At 47.6% G+C, this 13,037-nt stretch overlaps 1 protein-coding gene across 2 annotated transcripts in view; it reads left to right on the top strand.

Annotated features, from left to right (window-relative positions):
* The window catches only part of DCLK3 (doublecortin like kinase 3), a 34,152-nt gene extending 22,688 nt beyond the window's left edge, over window positions 1-11,464 (top strand). For both annotated transcript variants that reach the window (XM_080675344.1, XM_080675345.1), the window contains exons 3-5: window positions 8,997-9,129; window positions 9,757-9,924; window positions 10,837-11,464. In XM_080675344.1, coding sequence (XP_080531470.1) covers window positions 8,997-9,129; window positions 9,757-9,924; window positions 10,837-11,093 — 558 coding nt within the window. In that variant the 3' untranslated portion in view covers window positions 11,094-11,464. The remainder of the gene's footprint in view (window positions 1-8,996; window positions 9,130-9,756; window positions 9,925-10,836) is intronic.
* The last annotated feature ends 1,573 nt before the right edge of the window (window positions 11,465-13,037 follow it).

The raw sequence follows: 13,037 nt of genomic DNA, 5'->3' as shown, positions 1-13,037 counted from the left end.
AGCTAATTATCTGGTAAAATGAGATCCACCTTGACCACTAAGTCAAGTAACCTTGTTTTTGTCCAAATTCACAGAACTGTGGTCTGAATTACCATCAAATAACTCTTTTGTGAAAAACATCATTTTTGTGCGAGCTGAGTGCCCTCATCCTTTCTTCACTTGCTTTTTGTTTGTCTTCTGGGTCTGAGCCTAATCTCCATGTGTGATGTGCTACCCACTGTTCATTGTGGCCACTTGGAATGGCAACAGAATAGTGTTCTTTAATGCCCCTCTGATATTTCTCCCAATTGTTTCAGCAGGAGAGGCTCTGCGTAGAGGCCTGGGCTGGTCTCACGAGCCAAACATGTTGGGCGTGTGCCTCCTAAAGCAGTGGCCCAGCTATACAAGTTCTCCAGGATGCGGGATGAAATCATTGACCTTACAGGGTCATTTTCTGTCAGGGACAGCCACCTGAGCTTGCATTTTCTCCACAAGGTCCTGGAACCAGTCTGTCGAGCTGGCCCCTCTCTTGGGCAATAGAGACTCTCACTTGTGCTGAGGGACTTGTCAGCAGTTTTAAAAATGGAAAGTGAGCACTGGTGTCGATTGCGAGGAGGAGTTCACTTCAGGAAGTAGAAAACTGCAAGGTATACGGTTAGTGTAGGTAAGCTAACGGCCTCAGAGAAGTCGCTTAGCAACTCTTCATGGATTGAACTGTCAGTAAGGTGTGTTTTTAGTGCTCTTAAGGGCAGTGAAGTGTGTGTATGTGTTGTGTGTGTGTTGTATGTGTGTGTGTGCTGAGAGAGACAGAGGCAAAATTGGAGAGTAGCTATACTTTCTCATTCTAAATACAAGAGTTGTTTATGTGGAATAGATAAGTATCTCTTCTCCCCTGTGGATAATTTTGTCAGCTTGCATTTATAAAAATGAATAGACCTGTCATATTTATTAACCATTTGTCCTTTTTCTGGGTGAGTCAAGTTCAACTTATTGCTGTGTCAGGAGTCTAAATGCTATCTAATGTCAGCGCTGTTTGGTTTTCAGAAACATGTGGATTGTGTTGGATTTGACTATGGGCTCATTGTCTGGGTTTAGAAAGCTGTCATCTCTAAACTTGCAGATATGATAATGATAAACAAAACTCGCTAGGTCTTCTAAGGTTTAATATGAGTAAATAAGACAACTGTCCATCAGTTAATGTTCTCTAGTTTAGTCTTCTGCAATAGTGTTCAGCTTTGTATTATCAAAGCAATTGTTTCTTCCTTGAATGGATGGTTACTGTCCATATTAAGACCTGTATTTGCTAAGCTTAGAAAAATGATTATGTGAGAACTGACTTTTGATTACATGGCTGATCGCAATTGTTGCTGCTTTTAGAGACTTTCTGAATATACTGAGAGCTCTTAATGACGACAGCAAGCTTATTTTTGTTTTAATCAACAGAAATATTTACATCTGATAATTGGGCTCTAGAATAAAAAATTTTAGGCCTGTTACTGAGTTTATTTCTACAGATTGCATTTCCTGACAGGATGCTAGCCCTCTTTTCCCCTTCGGGTTATTTAGACTCCTGAGATCTTGCAAAGTAAGTTTTAATTATGAGAATTTCCTGCTTGCAGAAATGTCAGTGTTAATTGCTTCTCCTGCCAGTGTGCGCTCCCTGGGTGGGGTTGGGATGTGCTGACGGGGCCCTGGGAGGAGGGAGGAAGCAAACAGGAGCTGGAGAGGCGATGATGGCCAGACCACCCACGCAGGAGGGGAAGCGGACAGGCCAGGTTGTTTATGGCCAACAGCCAAGAAATTACATACGGCAAAGAAAGCTGAGCCAGTTGCGTGTGTGGGGGGAGCCTGAAGAGATGGCAGACAGGAGCAAGGTCCTTGGAGAGTATCTGTCCCGGAATAAGGGAAGACAAGGGGCATGCTCCTGCCTGGAAACAGGGCTGGAAGGAATGAGACCCGTTGGCCTCCTCATCCCATGGGACGAGGCATCTCTCAGGTGCTTTCCCTTCCTCCCGTCCATCATCACATACTGTAATAAACATACTGTAATATCCCCCAACTTAGAACAAAAACAAACCTTTGCTTTCTCCACCTGCCCCTTCAGCTGCTGCCTCATTTTTATGATCTACACATGCACACCCTTGAAAGAGGTGTCTCTATTCACCGTTTGCTGTTTTCCACCTTTCATTCTCTCCTGAACTCCAGCCAGGCTCTCCTCCCCACACTGCACCGAAACCACGCTTGTCCGTCAGAAGGATGGGGCCACTGCTGACCCCCTGCTCAGGGGTCAGGAACCTCAGCGCCCCTGAGTCTTCTCTCCCCTCATCCTCACAGTCAGTCCATTCTCTCGTCTTATCTTTACCCTTCGTATGACCTTCTCCACACCTCACTGCACTGCCCACGCCCAAGCCCAAGCCATTGTCACCTCTTGCTGAGACTGGCAGTCACCTCCTCACTGGTCCTTCCTCTTCCTCCGAAGCCTTCTTCCTCACAGAAGCCTGACTGGCCTTCTCCAAATGGAAATCAGAACCTGTAACTCCTCTGGCCAGAGCTATCGTGGGCTTCTCATGGCACTCAGAATAGAGGCTAAAGTTCATTTCCACGGCCTAGAGGCCCTGCATGATGTGGTCTCTGTCTTCCTCTCAAAGCCTCACTCCAACCACTCACCCCTCACTCATTTCAGTCCTGCCCTTATTGGCTGTTCCTCATCAGGCCAAACATGCCCCAGGACCTTTGCACTTGCTATCTCCGTCACCTGAAAAGCTCACTCCTCAGCTTTTAATATGATTTTTTTTCAAATGTTATTTTCTCAGCGAATCCTTCCTTAACTACCCTATAACATACCACCCCTGCCACTGTCCAATGGAATGTTCTGTGATGATGGAGCTGTCCTTTATCTACAGTGTCTAGTATGGTAGCCACTAGCCATATGAGCACTTGAAATATACCTTGGGAGTCTGACTTGAACTTTACATATTATCTACACCAATAAAAGAGAAAGATGCAAATTGACCGTACCTTCACAACACCCACCAGCCAATCAGGAGTGAGTATGCAAATTAACCCAACAAAGATGGAAGGTTAATTTGCATACACAGGTGCCAAGTGGCAGGGGGTGGGGCAGGATGCTTGCGTTGTCACCATGGCAACGACGCAGGCATTCCGCAGCACCCCAGCCACTCCAGGCATTTTTTATTCTAGAGCCCAATTATCAGGGTTTGATTTCAGTCAAGGACACATGCCTGAGTTGCAGGCTCGATTCCCAGTAGGGGGCGTGCAGGAGGCAGCCAGTCGATGATTCTCTCTCATCATTGATGTTTCTCTCTCTCTCCTTCTCCCTTCTCCTTCGGCTAGAGTGAAGGCTGTGTTGGCAGCCAGGGGAAGGAAGGCCCATTCTTGCACGAATCTTTGTGCATCGGGCCTCTAGTTTAAAAATAAATAGCAAATGTGGTTAGTGGTTGGTGGATACCATACTGGACAACATAGCCTTTATCCCACTTTTTCTTTTTTATAACACTTATCACTACCTGAAATTACATGTTTTTTTGAATATTATTTTTTAATAGAAAGAGGGCTTCATAAAATCAAGAAGTTTACCTGATTCATTTACTCTATTTCTAGGGCCTCGGCCAGAAATTAATGTTTGTGGAATGGATATGAGATGTTAAAAAAGACTGGCATGATATGTAGGCTCCAAAGGCATTTCATAGGCCTAACATGTGCCAGATCCCAGGGAGACTTTGTCCTTACTGATTTTTTTAGCCATTTTTTTATATTACAGTATCTGTGCTGTTGAAGTGTAAATTGATTTTAGGCATATGGATGTGAATTGCTTTCTATGATCAGTTTGGTCCTCATAGCCAGTTGAGCAGGGAACCATGGAGGAAAAGGCCAGAGGAACCATGCAGGATCAGCTAAGACTTTGACAAAGATACATAAGCCTTACCCACATCAAATACTTTTTTCTTAGGGAGACTCTTGCTGTTTGGTCTGTATTCTGCTGCCCCCTTCTGTTCAGTGATGATAACGACAAGATCACCCTTAACATTGACCTACCATTGAAGGAGAGAAGGAAGGCTAATTGTTAGAAAAGTAATGACTCCTTTAGAAGCTGTGAGACCATCCAGATGTTACCTGGTGCCTATGTAAATAATAAAGGCTAACTTGATTCAAAGCAGGGTGCTTTGATGTGGCTGGAAAAGGGAGGGAAGTCCTAGCTGGTTTGGCTCAGTGGATAGAGCGTCGGCCTGCGGACTAAAGGGTCCCGGGTTCGATTTCAGTCAAGGACACATGCCTGGGTTGCAGGCTCGATTCCCAGTTGGGGGCATGCAGGAGGCAGCCAATCGATGATTCTCTCTCATCATTGATGTTTCTCTCTCTCTCTCTCTCTCTCTCTCCTTCTCCCTTCCTCTCTGATATCAATAAAAAATATATTAAGAAAAGAAAAGGGAGTGAAGAATGCAGATGGGTCAATAGTCATTACAGTTCTGTGCAAATTAATCTCAAACACCCTTTAGGTGAGAGGTAACTGAAAACAGAGCCCCTGGAGGCCCACGACCCAGAGCAGTGAGTTTAGGTAGATCAGAGACTACTAGAGAGATGGAGGTGTGGGGTGAGGGCAAGGTCAGATGTGTGCACTGGGGCCATGGGCGGGCCCTCAACCAAACCTGGCCCAGGAGGGTGTAGGGGAGGGGGAAAAAGAACACCTTTTCCCACTACCCTCCTAGGTTCTGTGACTGGGGCCCTGGAAAGTAAACTCACAATAGATAGATTAACAAGAGAAAAACAAGAGTTTATTTACATGTGCACTGTGTATGCATGGAGGAGAAACGCGGGGGTGAATAACTCAGGGGTGGTGAGAACTTGGGGCTTATGTAGCATTTTAGCCAAGAACAGTACACATTCTCAAAACAGACACGACAAAGGAAAAGGGGTTTTGGCTTTTAGGGGTGGCAAACTGGAAAGTAAATGCAGGGGGGGAATCTAGCGGAAGATGAGCTGTTTCAGTAAAGTTAGTTAAGTAGCTTTCTCTCCGTGCATCTAAGGGCTAATAGAACTCTCTGGTGATTTTGTTATGTCACATGTTTATTTCAGTGTATTAAGTCAGCCAAATGCTTTCAATGCTGATCATTTGTTTGGAAATATTTGCAAATATTTGTGAGGGACATATTTTTTTTCAACAATCACCCGGCAAATGTGATTAATGTAGACGATCCATCTGGAAACTCTAGGCAGCAGGCTATTTTTTGTCCTTCCCTTGCAAACTCAATTTCCTAATCTAAATTATTCTAATAATTACCTCCCTTGTCTGCTTTCGGGCCATGTCTGTCTTGTACGCACACCAAGGCGGAATCGCATTTTCGTTCTACGTCTATGCCTTTCCCTTTGGCTGGGTTAATTATGGAGACATTGATGAGATTGGCCGGTGGTGACTCAGACTCAGTAATTGAGACATATCTGCTTACAGAGATGTGAGCTCACTGGCCGGAGGCAGAGCGAGGGCAGAGAACTTATTCCTGTGTGGGGAGTGGATGCCCCACTCCCCCTGCATTTTGGGGTGTTGCTGTGCCCTGATGGGACACAGGGAGAACCAGAGTGCTCCCTCTTGTCCTCCTGTCCCCCTTCCTGAGTGCTGGTGGGAGCTTTGAAAACCTCTGCTCAGTTTTATGAGAGATGTGAGAACATGTGCCTGCAGACAAGTTGGTAATTGCTCCTATAGCTCCGGTGGCCCCATCGAGTCTCTCCCTTGGGTGACATCATCACCAGGCTTATTCCAGTATGTTGACCATTGTGTGGCCATTACCTGCTCAGGGCACCGCTGGCCTGAGCATGCGGGGTCTGTGATGAGCAGGGAGATACCAATGCCAGCTTCCCTGAGCTGCTCATTTTGCCTGAGTCAGTCCTGGCCTTCAGAGGTGAACTGTTTTGGTGGCTAAAATAATATGGTTTTACTTGACAAGCAAATACTTATATTGTGCTTCTTAGGTGCCAGGCACTGTTGATTACACTTTACAGATGTCAGTTCACTTAATCCTCATCATAGTCCCATAAGATCATTCAGATCCCATTTTACAGATGAGGAAATGAAGTTACTTGGCCAGTTGCGCAGTAAATGGCGAGCCGGAGTTTGGACCCTGACAATTGGACTTTTGAGGCTGTGCTTGTCACTGGTACATGACACTGGATACTCCAGCCAAGAGATGTTTCCTCTGCAGGAGGTGAGGAGGCCCATCCAGAGGCCCCCAGGAGAACCAGAGGAGGGTAGATCCGAGGCAAGCCTGCAGCAGCAGGAGGCAGAGCCAGTACATTTTACCATCTGAAATGTACAGCAAGAGCTTTTGCTGCCTGGTTGGCCTGGCTCAGTGGTTGAGCATCAGCCTATGAACCAGGAAGTCACAGTTCGATTCCCTATGTGGGGCGTGCAGGAGGCAGCAGATCAACGATTCTCTCATCATTGATGTTTCTATCTCTCTCCCCATCCACTTTCCTCTCTGAAATCAATAAAAATATATTAACACGTTAAGTGCCATGTCAATCACCAGTGACTGACACTATACTTTCCGTCCTGAAGACAAAACAGGCTGGGCGCTTAACGTGTTAAAAATTTTTTTAAAGAGCTTTTCTACAAATTCCTCTGGCTGCGCAGGGTCCAGGAGGGGCACCGATGGGCCTTTTACTTGCTGTAAGAGATGCTAGGTTTGCGCCTTCATTGTTTATTTCTCTTCTTTTGAAAGATATCTTTAGCTTTATTATTTTTTGCATGGTAGTCTAAACACTTGCTAAGCTCACCTCTTGAGATCGATTTCTTTGGGGTTAAGAGCCATCTTTTCCTAACTATCATCTAGCATGCAGATACCTCGAGGGTGAAGAAGGACAGGGCAGATGAACCTGGCAGTGGGAATGGGCTGACCAGAGGTCAGAGAGCCAGCCAGCTGGGCTCGGGAGGGAGGAGACTCGTTGGATGGGACTTATTTTAATGAGAACACTGGAGAGCAGCCAGTTCCCTGTATTCATTTCAGAGGTGGGGTAGCTGTCTTTCCTGTTTTTTTAAAAGATGGCTATTTCTACCTTTCTAACATTTGGTGGAGGCGGGATCTAAAGGAAGAACCAGACATAATTTCTTTCACCTTCATGCAAAAATATTAACAATTAGAACCCAGTTTGTCAGTTCCAATATGTAGCATAAATCTCAGTCCCATAGCATTACTTTTTAAAAGATTTATTATGTGCAAACTAGGACAGCCATCTCGGACTGTTTTAGAAAGAAAAGTCTTTAAATGAAAGTTTAAAAAGGAAAGCCCCACATCCTGGGGACCCCCTGAGTCCCCAGCAGTCTAGGACTGCTGGTCACCCCAGGGCAGGGGTGGGGAACCTTTTTTCTGCCAAGGGCCATTTGGATATTTATAACATCATTCTGCTTAATGTAATTCACTTAATATAAATTTATGTTGCTATGAGAAAAGCTCCTAAATTTATTGAATTTTGAGTCCTGCCTGTGGTTGCCTTGGCAGGGCCAGACCAAATGATTTCTCGGGCCTCATACAACCTGCAGACCTGACGTCCCCCACCCCTGCTCTAGGGCTAACACTTAGCAGGGCAGATTACAGACACTGAATAGAACTCCTACTTGCTGGAAATTTTCACGCCCTCTTTTTTTTTTTCTTTTAAAAAATATATTTTATTGATTTTTCACAGAGAGGAAGGGAGAGGGATAGAGAGTTAGAAACATCGATGGGAGAGAAACATCGATCAGCTGCCTCCTGCACACTCCCTACTGGGTATGTGTTCGCAACCAAGACACATGCTCTTGACCTGAATCGAACCTGGGACCCTTGCGTCCGCAGGCCCATGCTCTATCCACTGAGTCAAACCAGTTAGGGCTTTTTTTTCTTTTTTTAAACAAATGAGAAAATGGAAACTCAGATCAGTAAAGAAATTGTCCAAGACCATCCAGCTGTAAGTCTTAGAACTGGAATTCAAGACTCCTGGTCTGTTTGATTCTTAAATCACCCCTTCCCCTTGTTCCCCCCAATTAGGGCTGGTATTCAACATCCCTCCACTGTTCGTTTGTCTACTTCTTCATTCTAATTCCTATTTTTTTTCTTCCCCACCTCTCCCCTGCCCAGACTTTGCTTTGCCCACAGGCATTTTCTAGTCCTCACTAAAACTGTCTGTACTCCCAATGTCATTGGTTCTTGTCCGAGGTCATGCTGCCCAATAGGACTTTCTGTGGTGATGGGAATGCTTTGCACTCACACTGTCCAATATTGTAGCCATTAGTCGCCAATGGCCGTTGAACTCTTGCAATGTGGTTAGTGCATATCTGAGAAACCAAATTTCAATTTTTTAATTTAAATAGCCACGTGTGGCAGTCCTATATAATCCTATATAATAAAGAGGTAATATGCAAATTGACTGTCACTCCAACACACAAGATGGCTTCCCCCATGTGGACACAAGATGGCCGCCACAAGATGGCCAGCAAGGGAGGGCAGTTGGGGGTAACCAGGCCTGCAGGGGAGGGCAGTTAGGGGTGACTGGGCCAGCAGAGGAGGGCAGTTGGGGGTGACCAGGCCTGCAGGGGAGGGCAGTTAGGGGCAAACAGGCTGGTAGGGGAGCAGTTAGGCATCAAATCAGGCTGGCAGGGGAGTGGTTAGGGGGTGATCAGGCTGGCAGGCAGAAGCGGTTAGGGGCAGGCAGGCAGGCAGGCAGGTGAGCAGTTGGAAGCCAGCAGTCCTGGATTGTGAGAGGGATGTCTGACTGCCCCCTCCTCCCCGTGCACGAATTTCATGCACCAGGCCTCTAGTATGGTATAAAATCTAACTCATTAATTTGTTACTTGAAAATGTGAGCACCTGTCACTGAGATCAAATTGGGTTCATCAGTGTTGGGCTACACTATAAGGGTGTGTAGGTTTATTGTTTGTGATCTTGACCTCTTGTACTTGTTGTTGCATGAGTTTTCCTTCTTTATTCTCATCACAATTTTGGTGGTTTGGGGATTTTGGTTTCTTACAGGTTCAGAGGAATGAGGACAAATCGACGACCTTGAAGCTGGCTGATTTTGGCCTTGCGAAGCACGTGGTGAGACCAGTGTTTACTGTGTGCGGGACCCCGACTTATGTAGCACCTGAAATTCTTTCTGAGAAAGGTAAGTGTGACATGTTGCTCTGTGGGACTCTTGCTCATTTACTGATTAAGGTTTCATTTTTTAATATTTCGTATTTCATATTCTTTCAATATGGAACAAAGATCTTCGAGTTGGTGCTAAGCTGGCATTTAGGTTTTAATGGGAATATTGGAAGTTATTATCCTTGACCAAAGTATGAGAACTCTTTCTAAATCAGGGATCACAGCTCATGCCACGTGTGACTGACCTTGTGTGTTACACAACCCTGAACTGATGATTTATACCCTGTTCACGGTGTGTCCCGTGAGCGTGCAACTGGATGTCATAGCCATGTCATAGCCATGTCAAATAAGAGTTTCCAAATGTTTCCTTTCCATGTCTGTGCTTATTTTATGACAAACCAGTAATAAAGGGTCACACAGTGGCCATGGTCTGAGGACCACATGTTGAGTCACCCTGGTGTGTACCCCATGTTGGTAGGAGTGGGCCCCGTGTTGGTAGGAGTTGGCACTCATGTTTGGAAGTGGCTCTTGCTTGCAGAGAGCTGAGGCCCTCTGTGCCCTGAGCCATGATTTTCCACTGCTTATCTCATCACGTCCGATCCAGCCTGGCCTCAGCTGCGCTTGTGTCTCTGCCTCTGCTGCACAGGTTACGGGCTGGAGGTGGACATGTGGGCCGCGGGCGTGATCCTCTATATCCTGCTGTGTGGCTTCCCCCCGTTCCGCAGCCTGGAGAGGGACCAGGACGAGCTCTTCGACATCATCCAGCTGGGCCACTTCGAGTTCCTGGCCCCTTACTGGGACAACATCTCTGAGGGTGAGCTTTGGGGCCTCCACGCTAGGGAAGAGGGGATGCAGGGCTGGAGCCCTTCTGGGTTCTGACTGTGAGCAGGTTCTAGGTCAGGCGTGTGAGGAGAGTGCAGAGCCCCCTACGGCACCTGCACGGAGGTGGGCTGTCCACACGTTGCGCTTCATCCTTTATTTCCTGCTACATCAGTCTCCGTCCTTTGAGGACCTGAAGGAGTGATGCTAGTGTTCTCGAGTGATTGGAGGAGGAGGCTCAGAGAGCCAGCCTGGGAGAACCAGAAATCTTTCCTCCTCCCTGCCTGCCCCCTGGCCCCCTAGGTGTCACCACCTCTCTCCAGAATCACTCATGATTTGGGGCAGAAAACGAAATTAATTGTGAATTTGCACTGTTTACTACCTAGGCTTCTTCGTACATGTTCTTTAACGTTGTCAGTAGGAAGGCCTATTTGTCAACGTTGGCAGGAAGAATGCACATCTTTCATTTAACACTTCAATAGTTTGGTTAACAGATGGAAAACATGTAGACAGATGTGGCCTCTGTTTGTCCCCTCGGGCTAGTCCTGGCCCGCGATGCTGGGGAGAAATGAACAAACACCCTGTAGAGCTGCTCCATCCAGCAGGGTAGCCCCCAGCTGCACGGGGCTACTTCAGTGTAAATGTAAATGTGAGCGAATTAGAAGTGACTGCGACACCCATTCAGCTCCTTAGTCGCACTAGCCACGTTTCAAACACCCAGTGGTCCCAGCCAGTAGCTCAGAGGTGGAGGGTTTCTGTGGTCGCAGAAGGTTCCGTTGAATAAGGCTGCTCCAGCGTAGCACGTGTTGCTAACGGGGATGTTTGGGTTCAGTTCCCGGACGGGGAAGAGACATTCAGAACCACCTGCATTCGTCTCATTTTCCTCCTCCTTCTCTCCCTCCGACAGCTGCCAAAGACCTGGTGAGCCGGTTGCTGGTGGTAGACCCCAAAAAGCGCTACACGGCCCACCAAGTTCTTAAGCACCCCTGGATCGAAAGTGCTGGAAAGACCAGCACAGCCAACCTAGGGAAGGAGCGCAAGGAGGCGTCCCCGGGCAGCGAGGGCCACCTCCGGAGCCAGCAGGCGCGGGCTGCAGAGCAGGCCCCGTGGTCTCCGCCTCCGGCCCCTGTTCAGCCCTCGGTTCTGCTCAAGGACAGAGGATAGAAGTTTAGGAGAAACACAATGCAGAGGGCGTCTTCTCGTAATTGGAGAATCAGGGGAGGGAGAGATGCTCAGTATATTTTAAAAGAGAAACTTGAGTCTTAACGTTAAATGTTGTAACGTATTTTTAGATTTGCATATTTGAAGCCTTTAATACTAGTTTTTTGTGGGTTTTTTTTTTTTTGGGGGGGGGAGGGGAAGACTTGTTAACCAGTATGGGGTTTTTGGTAATAATGATGTGTTTTGTTGCCTCCTTGTAATCAAGTTCATGGTATATGACATGAGCGGTGCTTTCCGGGGTCTCAGTGCCCCCTGTGAGATTAATAAAGTGAATCGTAGTCTTTCTGTGTTAATAAAACGTGCTCTGAACACTGAAGTGGGTCCTATTCTGATTCCTTCTCAGCGCTGGTGGTGGGAGCCAGGAAGCCTGGTTTAGCCACGCCTCCCAATGCCAGCATGGCTGCGTAGACACGTCGTGATGGGCACTCGATGAACTGCGAGGCCTGTTGGTTTATTTCAGTCAGTAGCATGTTAGTCTTAGCTGAAAATCAGACTTGGTGCCGTCTGAAAAATGGAAAGACGAAATTGTGGATTCCTTCTTGCCCTTTTGATACCTATCTATACAGCTTGTAAGCCAATTATCCCTGAGCCGGAGTCACTTCTATGTGAAGTTAGGCACTCAGGCTGCGACTGTGTCAACATTTACAGATCTCGAGGGAGCCACTTAGTGCATTAATGTGTCAGACATGCGGTCAATGGATTACACTCCGGCTCGAAGGAGCTCAGAGAGTTCAGGCCTGTTCCCGCCTGCAGGGCAGACACACGGAGGGCGCAGAGGGCCTGTTCCCGGATTATTTCAATCCAGATTTCTGTGCCAAAACGTTGGTCTTTTCAGATGTCGCCGGGAGTGTGCATGAGCTGAGAGCAAAACATGATGCTGTTATTTACCAAATTGATCTTCTGGGTTATATGGAACCTGGTCAGTAGGGCCCAGAATCAGTCACAAAGTGCGCGTTTCTCAGCCCTCTCCTCCCTTCCCTACCGGTGTTGGAGTCCCCCTTTGAGGGGGCGGGGGGTGGGTAGATCAGTCAGGTGTAAAAGTGTAGCACTAGAGAGTTTAGTAGAAGGAATTGCTCAAACAGGTATTGGAGACTGCAGAAGCACAAAGGAGGCTCTGAACTGATTTAGAGATACGAACTGCAGGGAATGACTTCCAATCCTAGGGGGGGAGCTGAGGGCAGAGGTTGAGGTGAGTAGAACCTAGAAACTTGGAGGAGAAACCCCTTGTCCTGGACACTCGGTGTGCTGCCAGATCCTGCTTCAAGACTGAAGGGATAAGCTGCTGGTGCTGCTGGCCAACAGCTCAGCGGTCACCGTCTATGGCAGCCGTGGGCAAACTACGGCCCGCGGGCCAGATCCGGCCCGTTCGGCTGTTCTATCCGGCCCGCGGAGCCGAAAGAGCGGAGGGTTCTCTTGCTCTCCCCTCCGCTCCTTTACTTTGAATTTACATTACTTCACACAAACACTCCATCCATGCTTTTGTTCCGGCCCTCCGGTCCAGTTTAAGAACCCATTGTGGCCCTCAAGTCAAAAAGTTTGCCCACCCCTGGATGACCCCCCTCCTGGGGCAAGTGGCATCCAGTGACCGGTCCATGTAGGATGTGACCAGTGGGGACAACGCTGATGGGCCATTCTCCTAGTAAGCGTTGGCTGAGCCCTGGGTTGAGACAGCATCCCAGCCAACTTCTCCCTCGCCCTGTCCTGCTTCTTTCCCTTCTCTTCAGAGGCGATGACTCTGGGGCCACTCCCTAATACACTGCCTGCATGCTTATCTCAACCTCAGAGTCGGCTTCCCAGAAAACAGGGCCTGTGACCTTCCCTGAAACCTGGAACTGCTGGAAGGGGTACCACCTGGTGCTTTAACCTCAGGGGCTCAGAAGAGGGGGC

Source organism: Plecotus auritus (assembly GCF_963455305.1).
Source record: "Plecotus auritus genome assembly, chromosome: 6".
Lineage (NCBI taxonomy): Eukaryota > Metazoa > Chordata > Mammalia > Chiroptera > Vespertilionidae > Plecotus > Plecotus auritus.
The sequence above is the reverse complement of the archived record's forward strand: the minus strand, read 5'-3'. Positions and strand labels throughout refer to the sequence as shown.